Source organism: Elephas maximus, chromosome 19, assembly GCF_024166365.1.
Source record: "Elephas maximus indicus isolate mEleMax1 chromosome 19, mEleMax1 primary haplotype, whole genome shotgun sequence".
Taxonomy (NCBI): domain Eukaryota; kingdom Metazoa; phylum Chordata; class Mammalia; order Proboscidea; family Elephantidae; genus Elephas; species Elephas maximus.
In genome coordinates, this window is record NC_064837.1 from 33,758,430 (window position 1) to 33,780,489 (window position 22,060).

General features: G+C 36.4%; 1 protein-coding gene across 2 annotated transcripts in view; it reads right to left on the bottom strand.

Moving 5' to 3' along the window:
* Positions 1 to 22,060, bottom strand: part of BRIP1 (BRCA1 interacting helicase 1) — a 171,474-nt gene that overhangs the window by 83,128 nt on the left and 66,286 nt on the right. For both annotated transcript variants that reach the window (XM_049860997.1, XM_049860998.1), the window contains exons 10-14: positions 17,154 to 17,286; positions 10,730 to 10,884; positions 9,030 to 9,195; positions 8,771 to 8,911; positions 4,882 to 5,043 (exon numbers count right to left, since the gene is read on the bottom strand). In XM_049860997.1, the coding sequence (XP_049716954.1) occupies positions 4,882 to 5,043; positions 8,771 to 8,911; positions 9,030 to 9,195; positions 10,730 to 10,884; positions 17,154 to 17,286 (757 nt within the window). The remainder of the gene's footprint in view (positions 1 to 4,881; positions 5,044 to 8,770; positions 8,912 to 9,029; positions 9,196 to 10,729; positions 10,885 to 17,153; positions 17,287 to 22,060) is intronic.

Below are 22,060 nucleotides of genomic sequence, written 5' to 3' on the forward strand. Positions count from 1 at the left end.
AACACTTCAAGGGACAGTGTAGCAGGGGCGAGAGTCTAGGGACCATGGTTTCTGGGGGTATCTAGGTTAACTGGCACAACAAAGATTATTAAGAAAATGTTCTACATCCCACTTTGGCAAGTGGCACCTCGAGTCTTAAAACCTAGTAAGGGCCTATCTAAGATGCATCAATTGGTCCCAACCTACCTGGAGGCAAAGGAGAATGAACACGAAAGACCCAAGGAAAATATCAGTGCAAGAGGCAAAAAAGGCCACATAAACCAGAGACTCCATCAGCCTGAGATCAGAAGAACTAGATGGTGCCCAGCTACCACCAATGACCGCCCTGCCAGGTAACACAACAGAGGGTCCCTGATGGTGCAGGAGAAAAGTGCGGTGTAGAACACAAACTCATGTAAAAAGACCAGATTTAATGGTCTGACTGAGACTGGAGGAATCCCAGAAGACATGGCCCCCACACTCTCCATTAACCAGAGCTAAAACCATTCACGAAGCCAACTCTTCAAAGATTAGACTGGACTATGAGACAAAATGGAAATCCTGGTAGCATAGTGGTTAAGTGCTATGGCTGCTAACCAAAAGGTCAGTAGTTCGAATCTACCAGGCACTCCCTGGAAACTCTATGGGGGAATTCTACTCTGTCCTATAGGGTTGCTATGAGTTAGAATCAACTTGATGGCAATGGGCTTGGGTTTTTTTTTTTCAGTTATGAGACATAAAATGATACTCATGAAGAATGTGCTTCTTAGTTCAGGTAGATAAATGAGAAGGCAGAAAGGGACAGGAGCTAGATAAATGACACAGGAAATCCGGGGTGGGAAGGAGAGTGTGCTGTCACATTGTACACATAGCAACTAGGGTCACATAACAATGTGTATATAAACATTTGTATGAAAAACTAATGCGCTGTAAACTCACTTAAAGCACACACAAAAAAAAAAAAACGGGCAAAGGATATGAACAGACACTTCACCAAGGAAGACAATCAGGTGGCTAACAGACACATGAGGAAATGCTCATGATCACTAGCCATTAGAGAAATGCAAATCAAAACTACGAGATACCATCTTGCCCTAACATTGAGGGTACTAGTAAAAAAAAAACAGAAAATAACAAACGCTGGAGAGGCTGTGGGGAGATTGGAACTCTTAGGCACTGCTGGTGGGAATGTAAAAGGCTGCAACCATTTTGGAAAACGATATGGCACTTCCTTAAAAAGCAACAAATAGAAATACCATACAGTCTAGCAATCCCACTCCTAGGAATATATCCTAGAGAAATAAGAGCTGTCACATGAATAGACACATGCACACTCATGTTCACTGTAACATTTTTCACAGTAGCAAAAAGATGGAAACAACCTAAATGCCCATCAACAGATGAATGGATAAACAAACTATGGTATATACACACAATGGAATACTATGTAAAGATAAAGAGCAATGATGAATTTGCGAAACATCTCACAACATGGATGAATCTGGAGGGCATTATGCTGAGTGAAATAAATTAATCCCAAAAGAACAAATAGTGCATGAGACACACAAAAAGAAACAATCTTTGATGGTTATAAGAGAGAGGAGGAGAGGGACGGAAAAAACACTAACTAGATAGTAGATAAGTGGCAACTGTGGTGAAGGATAAGTCAGTACACAATACCAGAGAAGTCAGCACAACTTGACCAAGGCAGAGTCACAGACGCTTCACAAACACATCCAAACTCCTTGGGGGATTAGTTACTGGCCTGAAGGCTGGGGACCATGGTCTCAGGGGACATCTAGCTCAACTGGCATAACATAGAAAATGTTCTACATCCAAATATTGTGTGTAGCATCTAAGCTACATCTACTGGTCCCATCCTGGCTACAGCAAAGGAGAATGAAGGAAACCAAAGACAAGAGGGAAATATTAGTCCAAAGAACTGATGGACCACATTTACCACATCCTCCACTGGACTGAGCCCAGAACAGCTAGATAGTGCCCAGCTACCACCACCGACTGCTCTGACAGGGATCACAATAGAGGATCCTGGACAGGGCGGGAGAAAAATGAAAAACAAAAATTCAAATTCAAAAAAACCAAACTTGCTGGTCTGACAGAGACTGGAGCAATCCCGACAGTATAGCCCCCAGACACCCTTTTAATTCAGTTCTGAAGTCACTTCCAAAGTTCATCCTTCAGATAAAGATCAGAGAGGTATATAAGGCAATCAATAACACGTGAGGAATGTGTTTCATAGTTCAATCATATGTACGAGACTAAATGGACACACCTGACCAAAAACAAAGATGAGAAGGCAGGAAGGGACAGGGAAACTAGAGGAAAGGAAACAGGGAACCCAGGGTGGAGAAGAGGAGGGTGTTGACACATTGTGGGTTTGGCAGGCAATGTCACAAAACAATCTGTGTATTAACTGTTTAATGATACAATAATTTGCTCTGTAAACTTTCACCTAAAGCACAATTAAAAAAAAAAAAAAGAAGAGCAGCCAGGTTTCCTGTACTGAGAACCTACTAGACCCACAACACAGAGAGACAGAGCTATAACACCAAAGATGGCATGAGATGGCAGTTGCAAGGGACCAGCAGGCAGCAGGTTAGGTTCACCAATCCATGTAGCGACAGAGCTGAGCGCCTTTGGGTAGGCGGCTTCCTGGTGGAGTGGGGTGCCTTAGGGCACTTATCTGCAGAGTTAAAGAGCTTTGTAATACTTGCCTGGGCAGGGTAGAGGCCTGGCCAAGAGTGAGGGCCAAGGGCCAAGACTGAGGCCTGCCTGCGGGCATGGCAGAGAAGAAGTCCTGGTCGAAGAATTGTATCCTGAGTTGTTCCTGTACCTCCAAGTTGGTCCTGATCCTGAATTGTAACCTGTTATTTCCCTAGTAAACCCCATAATCATGAGTATGGTCTGTGAGTTCTGTGCAGCCATTGCAAAGACTTATGGAACCCAGCAGAGAAGTACAGGGTGTCATGGGAGGGATGGCTGGTGTCAGAACTGGTAAAAAAAAGTCTGGAGAATGGAGGTAGGTCTGACCTCCACCTAATGGGAATCAGCCTTGGGCTGATGCTGATCTTGACTCTCTTCCCTCCCCTTGAAGTTAGACGAGGTCTGATGCCACACCACTTTTTATAGATGGAAAGACAGTAGGAGAGCCAAAAGTACAACACTGTCATTCAAATATAATACTTGCTTCTGCTTCTATCCTTAGATGTATAACTTCCTATGAAAAAATAAAAGGAAACGCCACTTCGCTACATTGGAATTTACCTTAGATTTTGATTAAGTGGGATATTATCTGTGGCTTCTATACTTTGAGTATCTTAAAACCAAAAGCCGTTGTCACTGAGTAGATTCCAACTCATGGCGACCCTACAGAAGAGGGTAGAACTGTCCCACAGGGTTTCCAAGGAGTGCCTGGTAGATTCAAACTGCTGACCTTTCGGTAGCAGCCGTAGCTCTTAACCACTATACCACCAGGGCTTCCACTTTGAATATCAGGAGAATCAAAATGTATTATGTAATTTTAATTTAACTCAAGAAAATATTATTAAAAACCAGAGTGACTCTAAAAACAAGAAAACATCACTAATTTTTTTTCTGGCTAGATGCATGAAGCAAAAAGATAGCCAACAACAGAAACAGTTTGGCTTTAGATTCAGATTACTTAACCATTCAAAAGTATAATTAAGAATGCTCATTTTCCTTCAACTATGAAAATATTAAGTTGCCCCTAATAACAAAAATAATGTACATATAAACAGTCATCTTATATAACATTGCTTAAGTCTTTTAGGCTTTTAAGTAAAACAGTGATAGAATAATCAGGCAGTATCTTAGCCAAAGGGAGCCCTGGTGGCACAATGGCTAAGCACTCTGTTGCTAACTAGAAGGCTGGCAGTTCAAACCCACCAGCTGCTCCATAGGAGAAAGATGTAACAGTCTGCTTCGTAAAGATTACAGCCTTAGAATCACTAAAAGACAGTTCTACTCTGTCCAATAGGATTGCCGTGAATTGGAACAGACTTGACAGCAACAGGCTTGATTTTTGGTTTGGTATCTTAGTCAATCAATAAATAAGTGAAACCATGTTTAGAAAACTACAGTAGGCCCCCTTATCCACGGTTTCAGTTACCCACAGTGAACAGCAGCCTGAAAACATTTAACGAAAAATTCTAGAAATGAACTATTTGTAAGTTTTAAACTGTGCACTGTTCTTAGTAGCATGATGAAATCTTGTGTCTCGCCCCAGACGTGAATCTTCCCCTTGTCCAGCGTATCCACGTTGTATACGCTGCCTACCCATTAGTCACTTAGTAGCCCTTTCAGTTATCACATCGACTGTTACAGCATCACAGTGCTTGTGATCACATAACTTTTATTTTACTTAATAACAGCCCCAAAGTGCAAGAGTAGTGATGCTGGCAATTTGTATAATCCAAGGAGAAGCCATAAAATGCTTCCTTTAAGTTTAACAATGAAAGTTCTTGACTTAATAAAGAAAAAAAAAAATAGCATCATCTCACATTATCATAAGAAGAAGGCTGAGTACAGTCAATATTTTGAGAGACCACATTCACATAACTTTTATTATAGTATATCGTTATGACTGTTCTATTTATTTGATATTGTTGTTAATCTCTTACTGTCCCTAACTGATAAATTAAGCCTTATCATAGGTATATATGTATAGGAAAAAACAGTATATATAGGGTTCAGTACTATCCGTGGTTTCAGGCTTCCACTGGGAGTCTTGGAATGTATCCCCTGTGGATAAGAGGGGACTACTATATAATTGTTTCCCTGTTGCTTCTGACACTAGCAAGCTTATCAGTGTAATTTCATGTGATTTTTTAAAGGCAAAAGATACAACAAATACTCCCTTACCTTATAAGATGGCAAGAAACACAAAATTCCTTGGCTCACAGTCTGGCACACAGATAACAAAAGTGCCCCCACTTCATCCTGGAACTCAAATGTTTCAGTGTGCTGGAAGGTAGCACAGAGATTCCGACCTGTGGGGCCTGATCCAATGGTGCCAACCCAAACCTAGAAAATGAATATTTCAGTATTAGAGTTATGTCTAAACTAGGCAGGCAAATTACCATTTAGTTGGGAGCCTTAATTACATATATCTCAAAACAAGAGCAAGCAAGTTTAAAAGAAATTTATTTAAAAAATGCTATTTTTTTCTTATTACCTTTAGTTAATTTTATATAGATTTAACTTATAAAAGTTTTGTCTAGGCAGATCACTGATTCTCTTACAATGAAAGTTCTTTGATGGCAAAGAGGGTTTTACTTATCTCTTTCCTCAATAGCTTTGCAAAATTAAGCATGTAAAATTTTTTTCTTGGATGAATAAATGATCAAACAAAATGAATACTTCAGGTCCATACACCAAAATAGAATCAGATATTCCAAAACATGGGGCAGGGGGTATGATCTGCAACATGTAATTATCTAAGACTTAACAATGACAGGAACTACTCTTTTACAAGTTCACTGGTGCTCAAACAGAAAATCAGACCCACCAAATTTTAGTTATTTGCACATTCATACAGATCTAGCCTTAGTCTAGTTAATTTGACTAGGAGAAAGAACAAACTTTACTAGGAATCTAAAGGTAATCCAAATACTGATGGTTGAAAAAGATAACAGCCCTATAATATTTTGAATTTAATTTACAAGGTTCATTAAAGCATTGGTTTTTAATACAAAAGTTAGGGCTTCACATGGTTGTAGTCAATTTTATCATTCTAGTAAACACGCTGGTCTCTGAAAATTGTTAACAGAATCATAAATCGAGATAGGGCAAAGACTGGATTTTCAAAACCATCATGTTCATAAAGTCAGCTTACGAGCTATGTTAGCCAATGTTAGCAGAAAACTTAACTCTTACATACTTTCTTTATGTAGCTACTTATATATTTTCATGTACTGACCTCCACAGAATTCTGAATGGATGTAAATAACTGACCCTCATTTGTTTCCACTACACATTGAGTAACTGGCCACAAAGGTCATAGCAAGATGCTGACATACTCAGAGAGCTGGGATATATTCTCTTTACTTCATTTGGGGCAGGCAGTAGGCTAAGCGTGTATCTCAGCTACATCAGGGAATATAAGTATTTTCCTGGCTGCCCTGTTTCTGGTCAGAGGGAAAGAATGTTACCACTGAAACGACAGTTGAAAACCTCACAGTAAAGGAATAAGAATGGACTTAAGATTTTCCTGAATATACTTTTTTACATAGTTTTAACTTCTGAACCACGTATATAATTTATATATATATATATACACACACACAAAAACCAAGCTCATTGGAGAAACGGCTGATTTTAATATCTAGGATAGGAAAAATATAAGATGAGACTAGTATCTGGGACAGGAAAAATATAAGATGAGCCTTTCTTGTTGGGGCAGAAGAAAAAAGTACTCAAAGACTAAGAAGGACAGGTTAAAAGAACAGAAGAGTTTGAAGGCAAAATTTAGGACAAGCTGAGCACCCAATTTTTTTTTTAATTATTATAATGAATTATAACACTCTGAATTAAAATAAAAGACAAAACTGTGAGTCTTTACTAATACTTTATAAAAAGACAGAAGGCGGAGCTCTTCTTTACATAAGAATGCCCAGCTAACACACGCAGAAGGAATGACAGGCTCAGAAAATCACCATGTTGCAATTATCAATGTAATAACTAATACAAGGTGAGGATCATCAATAAATGCTAAAACCACTGTGTAAAAGTATATTTACATGGTCTCAAAGCATCAACCCATAGAATATCCCTTTACAATGCGAGGTCTGATGGACACCACCTTAACCAAATGATCAACCAGTAAGGGTACAAAGTGATATTTTTGTGACTCCTAATATAATGAAATGGGAAGTAGCGATTTCACCTATCTAGTATTCTTGCCAAAATCTTATCATGAGGAAACCATCAGACAAATCCAGATTATAAAACAGTCATCAACATAACTGGTAACCTGGACTCTTTAAAAACAACAATTATGAAAGAAACAAAGAGGGCAAGAAAACTGTTTTAGATGAAAAACTAAACAGATCTGAAAGCCAAATGCAATGTATGATATTTGACTGGATTCTGAATTAAAAAAAAAAAAAAGGACATTCTGGGGACAATCAGGGAAATATGAAAATTGACTCTACTGTATCAATATTAAATTTCTTGGATGTGATCATGTTATCGTGGTTATGTAAGATAAGGTCCTTGTTCTTAGGAGAGACATGCTAAAGTAATTAAGGGCCAAGTGTCATGATCCCTACAGACTACTTTCTAATAGTTTATCCAAAAATATGTGTGTACACACGCATATACACAGAGAAAGAAAAGCAAATATTACAAAACATTAACAATTGATTCATCTAGATGAAGGTATAAAAATATTAATTATATTATACTATTCTTTCAACTTTTCTGAAGTTTATAATTTTTCAAAATAAAAAGTTGTGGGAAAACATTATAGTACAACAGAATACAACTGAACAACTACATTATTCTAACAAACCAGCAACATTACACATTAAATGGGTATTTGTACATTAGATGAAGACACAATTATAACCTACAGTAACATTCTTATGAGAAAATGTATGCTGAATTTACTAATTACTTACCATATTTATTTGTATCTTTAAAGAAACCAAGAAAAAAACTTGAAGCCACTGAGTTGATTCTGACTCATAGTGACCCTGTAGGACAGAGTAGAACTGCCCCATAGATTTCCAAGAAAGCAACCTGAAAATGGGGAACAAGTATTTTTTCTTTGCTACTCTTTATAAAAAAAAAAACTATTATAGCAATGTTTATTAACAGGTGCACTTGGTATTCTGGGAAGCACGATTCTTAGTTATAAAGAAGGCTTAGCACTCTGGGGCCCCATCTACTAAACGCCAGTAGTTCCTCCCAAGTAATTGTGAGAACAAAAAATGCCCCTACCTATACATCTGGATTGAGAACTCTATTGTATTAATATTAAATTTCTTGAGTGCAATCATGTTATTGTGGTTATGTAGGATAAGGTCCTTGTTCTTAGAAAAGACATGCTAAAGTAATTAACAGCAAAGTGTCATGATGTCTACAGACTACTTTCTAATAGAACTTAAATTGTATTAGATACACAGACAGGTGGTGTTAAGCAATTAGTAGCTGACAACTTTAAATTACTCCATAAAATGAAAATGACAATTTAAACATTCTTCAGAAAATTAAAATAACATTTATAAGGTATTGTTATAAAAATTGAAATCTTAAGTCATAGGACTCATAAGAGTACTTCTAATTCCATTTCAGATATACAACCAAGTGATGAACACTTGTTAAATGCCAGGTATAAATCTAGGCATGAAGGAAGGCTGAGGATGTAAAAAGAATAAAGACATACCATAGTCTAATGGAAAACAGAAACACATAAACCAATAATTATACAACAGCAACTACAGTAAAGAATCCCAATTTTTGTTCTGTTTTTAATTTTCTTAGAAAAAACTAAAATTTATTCAAATAAGTATTGCAATACTGTGTCCACATCCAAAATGTGTACTTTTATTCACTGGGTTGAAGGAATGCTATTTATTAATATTCCTTTTGTTGATTATATCAACTAACTGGTAATTTTCTTTTATTTTAAAACTGAAATGTTGACTTTTTACCAGTGTTTGCTGGCACTACAGGTACCTTTTAATTTGATTACTATACAGAATGATATTTAGGTAGAAAGTCTGAGCACCTTAAAAAAAGTACAAACCTGTGAGTTATTAATGACATGATTAGCCTCCAGCTGAATAGTAAACGTAACACCAAGTTCTGATGAAAAGGATTTCATCGGTGATAATGTTCCAGATGTCAAAACGATTGTCTGAACTTTTTCATCAATATCTGAAAAGGCCTAAAAGGAAACAATATTTGATACATAAAATCATGTTTAGAAGAGTCAAACACATTCACTCAATTATCAGTATTGAGCAAAAGGAAAAAAACTTTCATTTACAACATAATAGGCTTACCACAGCTGGATTTAAGCACCAAAAATTCAGCACGTGAACTGCAGTTTTCTGTCGAGAGCGTTTCTTATTTTTTGGTAGAGCAAAAAACTCGTTTCTATCTGAAGTATCAGTCTGATTTATCCAAGAGTAAGTCTGTTGAATAGCAACTTTATAATCATCTGCAAATCTAGATGAAAAGATGATGGTAATTAAATACTGGAATTTTATAACATATAATATTCCACCTACATACAATATAAAAACTACTAAAATTTAATTGAGAGTGCTGTTACCTTTCCACTCAGAGATAACATTTTCCCCACCAACAGCCCCCACAACTAATTAAATTCAGTAATTCTGATACAAATTAAGCATTAAATCATAAAATCAACTCACTCTTACAGGGAATACTAGAAATCATCTAATCTAACCATTCACCCCTCACCACCCACTTCCCATCCCGACTTTCAAACAATTAAAACCCAGGCTGCCTAACTCCCTGTCCAGAGCTCTTTGTACTATATGTTATGTGATTCGTTATAAAACAGAAAACAATATTACTGTTAACGAAACTAAAACGTCGGTTACAGTTTTTTTATTTTTATGGGAAAATGGAAAGAATTTTTTACAGAAAGTCAAGAATGTTTTAGGAGCTAATTATAAAATTTTAAAGGTCTTTTAAAATCTGGATCTCAGTTTTATTCTGTTTTCAGTGAAGACATTTTAATGAACCAGATGATCTCTGTGATCCCATCTAGTTCATAATACCTTCCAATAAAGAGTATAAACATCTAGGCTTAAAGAGAATAAAAAAAGGTATCCCGTATCTTCTCCTCATTATAATATTTTACTGTTAATTTCACCTCTGGGGAGATCAGATCTCAACGTTCAGGTCAGGTACACAACAATCTGTGGAGAGAATTTTATAAAAATACTGGAACCAGGTAATACTCTAACAAGGGGTCTTGTTGCCATCGAGTCAATGTGCTGCAGAGCAGAACTGCACTCCACAGAGTTTTTAAGGCTATAACCTTTCAGAAGCAGATCACCAAACTTATCTTCCAAGGTTCCTCTGGATGAGTTCCAGTCATGAACCTTTCAGTTAGTGGTCTCGCACTTAATCATTTGCACCACCCAAGAACTCTTAACGAGGGGTACGACAGGGGAAACTGACTGCCTTTCATTTTCCGCTATACTAAATAGAGGCTGCAGAAACCCTGGTGGCATAGTGGTCAAGAGTTATGGCTGCTAGACAAAAGGTTGGCAGTTCGAATCCACCAAGCGCTCCTTGGAAGCTCTGTGGGGCAGTTCTACTCTGTCCTATAGAGTCACTGTGAGTCGGAATCGACTTGACGCAATGAGTGGGGTTTTTAAAAAAAGGGTTCATACAAAAGGAAAGACATCCGACACTGGAAGAAACAAATCAAAACCATATTTAAAAGAAAATTCATAGCCTTTAGTCCTTAAACTTAGTAGTGGAGCACTATGAATTTAATGCTGAATTAACTCAATGTATTAATTTACTGATTTCAATAGTCATTTTAATAAATAAGGACTAATTTCAACTGCTTTGAGTCTGTGTCAATAACAGCAAACACATAATATCTATACCACTTGTTCATGATTCTCCTACTTTCTCAACCACTAGTATGCAATAAACACATTAGCACCCAATTAGACTAATGTTTTAAGAAAAATACAGATCAGATATCTTCACTTACCTGCTATTTTGCCTAAAAAGATAGTCAAGCACCATAAAAAGTCCTTTGAGCATTACTTGAGTTGAAGCACTGATAACAGGTATTTCTCTTGCTTCCTCCTTACCATGAACTGATGAGACTTTTTCTTCTTTTTGAAGGACAGCAGAAAAATGTCCCTATAAGAAATTACCATATTAAGTGCAATGTGGAGGAGGGGAGGACTTCTCAAAACTATAATAAAACCCAAATGAAATACTCATTGAAATTGTAGGTGAACATCATTAATAGATAAGCACCAACAATGCATTCTGGATTCCCATATAAGCCCAATTCTCCTCAGAGTTAAAAAACACTTCAGTAAGTTAGACATTTAGGAGGTTCGTTACTTCTTTGTGCAATCAGGATTTTTAAAAAAAACCTTCAAAAGTAGTGAACGAAGTAGAAATGTACCAAATGGTTTTTCTTTGGGACTTAAAAGAGATGATGTGCTACCGTAAATGCCAAATTACCTCCTAGGAGTAACTCCAATGCTGAGGATAATGTGACTATATGACAAGCAAAATGAAAAAAAAAAAAATGACACAAGGAAACACTATATGCTAAATACAAAACGCATGCTAACTGGCTCATTAGTTTCAACATGGTTCATACAGTTTTAATACAGATGGAAGTGCAGGCATTATTTAAGACAAACAGAAGACCAAAAGTATGCTTCCCCACACTGTAAAGGAGAAAACTGAGAAATGAAGCAATAAGAGATTAGTAACAATCCTCATGTTTGACAATAAAATATATATGTTCAGTGAAAATAAAGTGGGAAAATACTTAAATGAAGTCAGATAAACTTTAATTTTCAGATATATTGTGAAATAATATAAATCTGTAAAACTAAAAATCAGTCTCCACTGAACAAAACACTAAAGAATACAAACAGAAGAGTTTTCAAAAAGAAATTAAAAAACAAAAGAGAAAGAGACAATATGAACTTGGAAAAATATTGAGCCCTGCAAATGTTTAATGAAATACAAGTTTCAAATTGTTCCTTTTTAAAAAATCAAGTCCCCTCAGTAGAATCTTTCATCTAGGCTAGTATTTCTCTGCAATAGTGACAGAACACTGCTAATTTACTCTGTTAAACTATAGAGACTCTGAACTACTGAAAGTGAGGCATTGCAATAAAAATAGAAGCCCTAAATTAAACTCTATATGCTGAATAATGAGACTACTCCCAGTTCACTTCCAGATAGGTTTCCTGAACACTTGGCAGCTAGGATGGGGAATAAATAGAAAACTAAGCAAAAAAAAGAACCCAGATAATTATTACTCCATAGGAAACATAAAGTTGTATAAAAATGTAATCAAGTAAGTTACATGATTTTACTACCATAAATTATAATATATATTCATGATAACGTACACACTGAATGTTGATGTTACTATGCTGAGAAAACAGAGAAGGGAGAAAGCGAAAGGGGAAGGGAGAGAGGCAGCAAAGAGGCAGAGAAGGAAGAAAATGTTCTCAATAGAGAACATCTAAAATAGAAAACTCAAGAGTAGCAGAATCTATGTATTACTTAGAAAAATGCTGTAAACACCAGAATAAACCACTATAAGAGTTGAATGTGGCACTAGGGAATGAAAATTAGTAGTAAGAAAGAGTGGTGCTGAGGGATGCTTTTCTTATAAGAATTAACTGACTCTAAATTATGTATGCATGTTGCTTTGGTAAAAACTTTAAAAATTCAATAATCATAATGATAAAATTTTTAGCTAACCAGGATTAGAGGAAATTTTCTTAACTTAATAAAAGATACCTATAAAAAAAAAACCTACAGCACTCATAGAATGGAAAACCTTGAAAACATTATGCTAAGTGAAAGAAGCCAGTCACAAAAGGCCACATACTGTGTTTTTCCATTTATATGAAATGTCCAGAGTAGGCAAATCCAATGAAACAAAAAGTACACTAGTAGTTTCAGGGCGTGGGGGAAGATAAAATGGGGAGTGACAGCTAACAAGTACAAGGTTCCTTTGATGGTGATGAAATGTTCTGAAATTAGTAGTAATGGTTGCAAAATTCTGTGTGTATACCAAAAACCACTGAATTAAACACTTTAAAAGGGTGAATTTTATGGTACGTGAATTATATCTCAATAAAAAAAAAATATATATATAACCTGTTACCATCACGTTGATTCTGACTCACAGTGACCCTACAGAACAGAGTAAAACTGCTCCATAGGGTTTCCAAGGCTGTAATTTTTACGGAAGAAGCCCTGATGGCACAATGGTTAAGCGCTCAGTTCCTAACCAAGAAGTTAGTGGTTCAAACCCACCAGCTACTCCGTGGCAGAAAGATGTGGCAGTCTGCTCCTGCAAAGATTACAGCAATGGAAATCCCATGGGGCAGTTTCACTCTGTCCTATGGTGTCTCTATGAGTGAGTTGGAAATGACCCAAAGGCACCAGGTTTTTTGAATCTTTACAGAAACCGACTGCCACATCCTTCTCCCACAGAATGGCTGGTGGGTTTGAACCACCGACCCTTCTGTTAGCAGCTGAGCACTTAGCCACTGTACCACCAGGGCTTCTATAGCTCAAAAAAGCTGTTAATAAAATAATAAAAATTAAGAAAAAAAAAAACCTACAGCAAACATCTTACTTAAGGGTGTAACACTAGTAACGTTTGCTTTAAAGTAAGAAACAAGACAAGGATGTCTTTATCACTGCTTGTGATAAACATTGTAGAGGCAATTTTAACTAGCGCAGTAAGAAATAAAATGTGAAAGAATTGGAAAAAAATAAAATGGTCATCGCTAATAGACAATAGGATTATCTCCACAGAAAATTCAAGATAATCTATGGATAAAATCATAAGATAATTGAACAAGGTGGTTGACTACAAGATTGCTGTTGTGGTAACTGATTGTAGTCAAGTCGATTCCGGCTCATGGCAACTCCATGTGTGCAGAGCAGAGCTGCTCCAAAGGGTTTTCAAGGCTGAGATCTTCTGCAAGTAGATTGCCAGGCCTGTCTTCCAGGAGCCTGTGGGTGGGTTTGAACTGCCAACCTCTCAGCTAGTAGTAGAGCATTTAACCATTTGCGTCTCCCAGAAACTCCTGGGTAAGTAACTAAAAATCAACTATCATTCTTATATATACACTAATGATTAGAAAATTCAATTTTTTAAATATACGATTTGTAATAACAATAGAAACTTTAAGCTACGTAGGAATAAATCCAACCAAAAATATCTCAGTCTTCAAAAAAATAAAATTTTATTAAAAGACATATAGTAAGAGCTAAATAAATGAAGAACTATATCCCGTTTATGAATGGCAAAGCTCCATATTTTAAATACATCAATTCTTCCCAAATTAATCCATAAATTCAATTCATTTCCAATCATTATTCCAACACAATTTTTCATGGAAATCTAAAACTTAATTCAAAAATTCGAATGGCCAAGTAAGGCCAAGAAGAGCCAAGATAATTCTGAAGGAAAAAACAAGGTGAGGCTATCTGCCCTACCAAATATCGGCATTTTTCTAAAGCTATAAAAAAAAAAAAAAAAAGCTATAGTAAATACTAAATAAGAAAGTTTAATATTGTACAAGGACAGATAAGCAGATTCATTGAACAGAAGTCCAGAATTAAATCCACACATATACGAAAATTAGATATGAGCAATGGTAACATTATAAATTATAGAGAAATGGGTAGACTTACTTGGTAAATGGTGCTGGGATAATTCAACTATACATATAGGAAAAAAAAATGGATTCCTTACTTCACAATATTAACAAAAATAAACTGCAGACTGAAAATCTTTATTAAAAGACTTTAAAACTTTTAGAAGAAAATACAGCACCAAACCCGTTGTTCTGACTCATAACAGCCCTATAGGTCAGAGTAGAACTGCCCCACAGGTTTTTCAAGGAGCGCCTGGTGGATCTGAACTGCCGACCTCTTGGTTAGCAGCCGTGGCTCTTAACTACTATGCCACCAGGGTTTCCGAAAATATAGCACAGGATAAGGAAATATTGCTTAAAAATCTAAACTCAAAAAACACAATCCGTAAAGGAAAAAGACTGACAAATCTGAATGCACTAAAACTAAGAACCTTTGGAAAAAATACCCTAAATAACCAGGTAAGCCATAGACACAAGAATGTACATGTAATGCAATAATTGGCAAAGCATTAGTACCTGGGGTATACAAAGAAAATAATCAAGATAAGTACAATGATATACTTTCAAGGATGTTCATATCAGAATTATTTATTATACCGGGAAAACTAACAATGATTTAAATTTCAAATACTAATCAAATAATTTAGGGCATGAGCACTCACAAAAATACTATATTCCAATTAAAAATCATGTGAAATAATGTTATTAAAATAGAAAAATGTGTTGTTATTGTTGTTGTCATGTACCATCAAGTCGATTCCAATTCATAGTGACCCTATAGAAAAGAGTATAACTGCCCCATAGGGTTTCCCAGCCTGTAATCTTTATGGAAGCAGGCCGCCGGCTCTTTTCTCCTGCAGAGCCTCTGGTGGGTTCAAACTGCTGACCTTTTGGTTAGCAGCTGAGCATTTAAAGACACCGCCAGAGCTCCTAAAATAGGAAAGTAGTCGTAACATATTGTTAAATGAAAGAAGCTACAAACAAACATGTATCATATCAGAAATATAATAAGCAAATATATGCATAGAAGGCATGGGTAGACAAAAAATGCTAACAATGTCATATTTGTGTTCATGAGTCATTTTTTTTCTTTGTTCCTTTATGTATTTTCTAATTTCCTTTGAACATAAATTTTATTTGTATATTTTTTATTGAAGTATAATATATACAGTAGACTTAAGTGTACAGCTCATTAAACATATATACATACATGCACACACACCCCCATGTAACTAACATCCATTCAAGATATAGAACATTCCTTGAATCCCAGATGGTTCTCTTGTGCCCTTCCCAGCCCAAATTGCCCCCTCCCCAAGTGGTAACTGTATTTAGACTTCCATCACCATAATTAGGTTTGTTTGTTCTTAAATTTTATAAACATGAAATCATACAGTTTGTACTCTTTTGTATCTGGTTTCTTTCACTCAACATTATGTCTATAAGATTTGTCTACATTGTTGTCATGGCAGTAGTTCGTTCCTTTTCATTGCTTTGTAGTATTCCATTTTATACACCACCAAAAAACAAAAAAGCCAAACCCATTGCCATCAAGTCGATTTCGACTCACAGCGACCCTATACAACAGAGTAGAACCGCCCCACAGAGTTTTCAAGGAGCGCCTGGTGGATCTGAACTGCCGGCCTTTTGGTTAGCAGCCATAGCACTTAACCACTACGCCACTAGGGTATCCTTATACACCACAGTTTACAACAATTTGTTTATACATTTTATTGTTGGTATGACTAACTTTTCGGGAAACCCTGGTGGTGTGGTGGTTAAGTGCTAAGGCTGCTAACCAAGGGGTCAGCAGTTCGAATCCACCAAGCGCTCCTTGGAAACTCTATGGGGCAGTTCTACTCTGTCCTATAGGGTCGCTATGAGTCGGAATCAACTCGACAGCACTGGGTTTAGTTTTGGTTTTTGGATGACTAACTTTTAAAATGTAAAAGCTTTATGCAAAAAAGATTATGAAAAGATATCACATTATGGAAAAATACCACATGGTATTAAAAAATGCAAGACAAAAATTGTAAGTATTAAAAAACAAACAAACTAACCAGTTGCTGTCAAGTCAATTCCAACTCATAGTGACCCTATAGGACAGAGAAGAACTGCCCCATAGTTTCCAAGAAGCACCTGGTGAGTTCGAACTGCCAACATTTTCGTCAGCAGCCATAGCTCTTAACCACTACAACACCAGGGTTCCCAAGTATAGTCTATTTAAAAATTATTTTTTTAATATTCACATGCCCTGAATGCTAGTAGTAATTATATTAGGAATAATTCTTACCTTTTTTATTCAAAAACCTCTTAGAGAATATGATGAAAGTTATAAAACCTCTATCCAGAAAAATGTACAAAAGTACATATTCATAAAATTGTGCACACAATATGCTAAAGCCCACTCATGATCTCTATCCATGAACTCCAGGTTTATAATCTCTAAAATAAGGTAAACAAAATATAAATTTCTTATCTCCTTTTTATTTTTTCAAAATTTTAACATACTACTTTTATAACAGGTGAAATTAATTTATAACCTAAAAGTGACACCTTTTAGTTCTGAACAAAGCAATTAAGCTCTTTAAGTTTTATTTCAAACTAAATAATGCTAATTTTTCCAAGCATAATTTACCATCACTTAAAGATTTAATGAGAGAATAAAATAAAACTTAAAAACAATTAAATTGCTATATTTATAAAATCACTTCTAATTCACTACATGAATTTCAGAGCTAAAAAAAAAATTACCTGCAAGATGGGAAAAGTAGCAGAAGTGATGCCCATTTTGTGTAAATGAAAGATCATCTCATTCCCACTCCATATCTTACAGGATGACTCATAGTGCCTCTCTACAAGGTGTTCAGAGTGTGCTTCTAACCAGCTGGAACAAATGAAACAATCCCATCAGTGACTGCCATTATTGTTATACATTGACCCATATTCCCTGAAGCTCTTAGGATACCAATGTTGATTAATTAAGAAACCTTCAAAAAGCATGCACTTCTCATATAGCAAAATAAATATTTATATAGCTAAAAAAGTAAGCTTTTATTCAGAAAAGAGAAGCATACACATGATTTCCCAACTGTGTTTTGTGAATGATTCACTTGACTAGTCTCCCCAAAATAACCTTTAACTGAGACCCAGGTCTTAGGAGCTTATGCCAAATGCACATAAAAGGAAATGCAAAAGAACCTAGGGAAGAAATTAAAGTGTTACATATTAACACAAAAAAGAGGATTACTAAAAATATATAAATACATTCATCAACATACACACACAGACATACATACATTCAGTAAGTGTTTAAGTCTCCGTGCCAAAGGTTGTTCCGGATAGGAAATGTACCGCAGTAAATAAAATAGACAAGGTCCCTATCCTGATGGAAATTACATTCTAATAAAGAGAAAAAGAAATAGACACAGAAAACAAAAACAAAGTATTGGGTAGAGATAAGCAATATAATGAAGATAAACTAGGGTAAGGTAATCTAATTGCCACTTTAAGTTGAATGTCAAGGAAGCTCTCTCTGAGATGACACTAACAATTGAATACAAAAAGTAGCCAGTCATAGGAGGATCAGGACAAAGAGCATTCCAAGCAGAAGGAACAGTATAAAGATCTTGAGATAGTTAACAAAATTTCCTTCTTTGAAACCTGAAAGAAAGCCAGCGTGGTTGCAGCACAATGGGCAAAAAGGAGTAACAGTGCGACCATGTTAGAGCGATGAGCCAGAACCAGATCATATTAAGCCAGGACAAGGAATCTGGATTCTAATATTTAAAGCACAATAGAAAGGCTTTAAATGGAAGATTTTGAGTAAGAGGAGAGAACCTATTTTGAATTTTTAAAAAAATGATTCCAGTTTCTAAATGAGAATGGATTATAGGAGAACAGCAAGAGTGAAAGAAAGAGGCCTGTTAGGAGGCCATTACAGTATCCTAGGTGAGATATGATTCTAGAATGATAGACAAGGAGACTGAAAGAAATTAGTGTACTTGGGATATATTGTGCAGGTGACACCTGTAAGGTTGACTTATGAATTGGATGAAGTGAAGCAGTAATCAAGGATAACACTTAGATTTTTTATTGGAGCAACTGGTTGGTACTATTTGTTTAGATGGGGAAGACAGGGAGAAAACAGTAGATAGGGAATGGGAAGGAGCTCTGTTTTGGTTTGGATGTGAAGTTGAAATGTCTATTTGATATCCAAATAGAGATGTAAGTAGACAGTTGGAGGTATGAGAATGGCATTACTGGAAAAGGACAAGCTAGAGACATAGATTAGGGCCTCTCTATTTTATTTAATATTGGAGATTATATTCTAGGCTGAGACATGGGGTTATGTAATTTAGGGAAAGTGCAGAGCTAGAAAAAAAATGACGTCCCGGGACCAAGTCTTGATGCACTCCAACATTTAAACATCAAACTGAATAAGAAGAATTATCAAGAGAAATTGAGAAAGAATGGCCTATGAAGGAAGAGGAAAACCAGAAGATGCCTTGGCAGCTCAGACGAAAATGCTTTTCAAGGAGGCAGTAGCTAACAACATCTAACACTTCTGAGAGACTGAGTATGGTAAGAGCAGAAAAATAACCTTCGGATTTGGCCATATAGAGTTCACTGGTAACCTAGTTACAAGAAGTTTTGATACAACTATACGAACAGTAGCATCACTGGGATGATGACAAAGGATGTAAAGTGAAAAAACAGACTCAGCAACTATAGACAACTCTTGGCAAAAACACTATAAAGGAAGACACACAATGGACAGAAAAATGAAGGAAAAGGTATTTGCAACTCTTATAACAGGCAAAGGATTAATTTCTCTAAAACATAAAAAGCTTCTAAAAATCTATTTTAAAAAGATCCATAACAAGAAAAACAAAAAATGGCAGAGATGTCTAAAACTGACAGAAAAGCTCTTCCAACACCTATCACTCATTGCCGTCACATCAAGTCCGACTCATAGAGACCCTACAGGAGAGAGTAGAACTGCCCCACAAGGTTTCCAAGAAGCGCCTGGTGGATTCGAACTGCTGACCTTTTGATTAGCAGCTGAACCGTTGCCACTATGTTACCAGCTTAATCTCACTCATATTAAAAGAAATGTAAATGAAAACTACACTGGAATACCATTTTTCACCTAGCAGGCTAGAAAAACACTCCTATACATTACTTATAAAAGTATAAATTAGTCCCCCAAATCATCCACATATAGTGTAAATTTCAGCAGTATCTATCAAAATTACAAATACATCTGTGCTTCAAGTCAACAATTCCAATTGTAGGCATTTTCCTATAGATATATATGCAAGCATATGAAACACTGTATGCTCAAAGTTACTCATTACAGCAATGTAACAGCAAAAGGCTGGAAACAACCTTAATATACATTAAATAGAGGTGGGTTAAGTAAATTATTATACGTCCATACAATGGAATTCTAAGCAACCATTTTTTAAAACTGTTAAAGCTCTTCAGGGCTTGATATGGAAAGATGTGCTATATTGCTAAGTGAAAAAAACCAAGATACAGAAAAATATATGTATAGTACGCCATCATCTGGGTAAAAAAAGGAGATAAGAGAATATATCTATATTGGTTTATGTATGTATAAATATGCACTAAACAATAAGTTTGTTCATGGGGACAGGAACTAAGCAGATGGGGAAATGGTTGGGGAGATTTTTATTGCATAAATTTGTATACTGTTTATGTTCAAAACACGTGACTGTACAATATTCAAATTTTTTATTTTTTAAAGTATACTCTGAATAACAGAAAAATCCTGTAGTAAATAAAATTGGATGTGGGCTTGCAGGAGGTTTTCCTAAGATAAAGAGATTCTAGTTCACAACCTAATGTCTAATGAGAGGGAAATTATCTGATGCAACTTTTAATAAAATTAGAACTAAATCTATTGTTTTAGATTATTGAAATCTTGATTAATTGAAACTCATCAATCAGAATCCTACTCAAAATGGAGGACAAAGCAATAAATTAAAGCCATAATCCAGGAGGCGGTGCAAGATGGCGAAGTGAGTTGACACTCCTGTTTACTCCCCCAGCAATTAGCACACTGAACAATGATTTAAAAAACCACAAACTGAAATCTCAGAAATCCGGAGGGCAGCTGAGGTATTGTACAGTTAGGATGAGTCCAGATGTGGGGAAGAAGAGGAATGGGGTTGGCACAGAAGCCAGGAGATCCTACTTGCTAACATCGGGAACGCTCACTCATCGCAACCATTTTGGGATGGAGCTGGGTAACATTCCAAACAGAGAACACAGAAAAGGAGCTTGTCTGAGGAAGCTCTATCCTGAATTTTTTCAAGGCAGTGCAAGCTGGCCATGCTGCGCAACTGGGAGGGGGCGAAGGGGAATTGTGGTGCTGCATGAGAGTGCTGTTGAATCTCACTGAGGCCTGAGATGGACGAGCACTAGGACTGGGAGAAACTGCAAGGACAGCAGGGCAAGGGGAATACTTCAGACTGACAGGTGACACAGAAACAACCCACAGCGGGACACCACGGGAGTGCCTGTGCAGGAGCTCAGTGGAGGGAAAGAAGGATAGACCCCCACACCATCACCACAGGAAAGTCGTGCTCTACCACGTACATCAGTGTCTGTGAACAGCTAAAACCCTCCCTTTCGTGCATGCATACTAAATCCCAGAGACCAAACATCCAGAATTCCTGAACCAGCACTGAAAAAAAACCTAAGGATAAGAATGCCATCTAGTGGCTCTCAGGAGAAGATACCAAGCCTGCTGCCACTGAGTCATTCTGACTTATAGCGAACCTGTGTGGCTGAGGGGAGCTGCCCCGTGGGGTTCCCAGTCTTTGCAGATGTGGTCTGTCGCATTTTTCTCCTGCAGAACAGCCGGTGGGTGAAGGCCCTGGCCTTTTGGCTGGCAGTGGGAGCTTGGTTGCTGCATCATCAGGGCATCCAATCAGAAACATTCCCCACAATAAGCAGAAAACAAAATTTAAAACAAAAAAAAAAGATAACAAAATAGCCCAAATTCAACAAAGGTGGTAAAACACACAAAATCACAAGAGAAGAAGGCACGATCAAAACAAAACTTGAAAAAAAGGGGAAATCTCTCCTCTGGAGACCAGGATAATGCAAAAATTCATAATTTTCACACTATGGTGCTAAATAATGTTCAAAGAAAGCAAAAACCACACAGAAAACAAAATAGTGGCGATCAGGAAACAAATGGAGGAACAAAATGAGAGACTTAACAAGGAAATCGAAAAAAAAAAAAAAGAGAGAACTATCTGAACCAGGCAAAGTCATCACAAAAAAAGAAACTGCAGACCAATATCCCTTATGAACATAGATGCAAAATTTTTCAACAAAGTTCTAGCCAACAGATCTCAGCAACATATCAAAAAAATCATACACCATGATCAAGTGGGACTCATACCAGTATTATAAGTGTGGTTTAACATTAGAAAAGCAATCAGTGTAATCTACCACATATATAAAACAAAGGAAAAGAACCATATGATCATATCAACTGATGTAGAAAAGGCATTCAATAAAATTCAACATACTTTCCTGATAAAAACACTCAGAAGGGAAACTCCTCAACATAATCACAGGCATATATGCAAAATCAACAGTCAACATTATACTCAACAGAG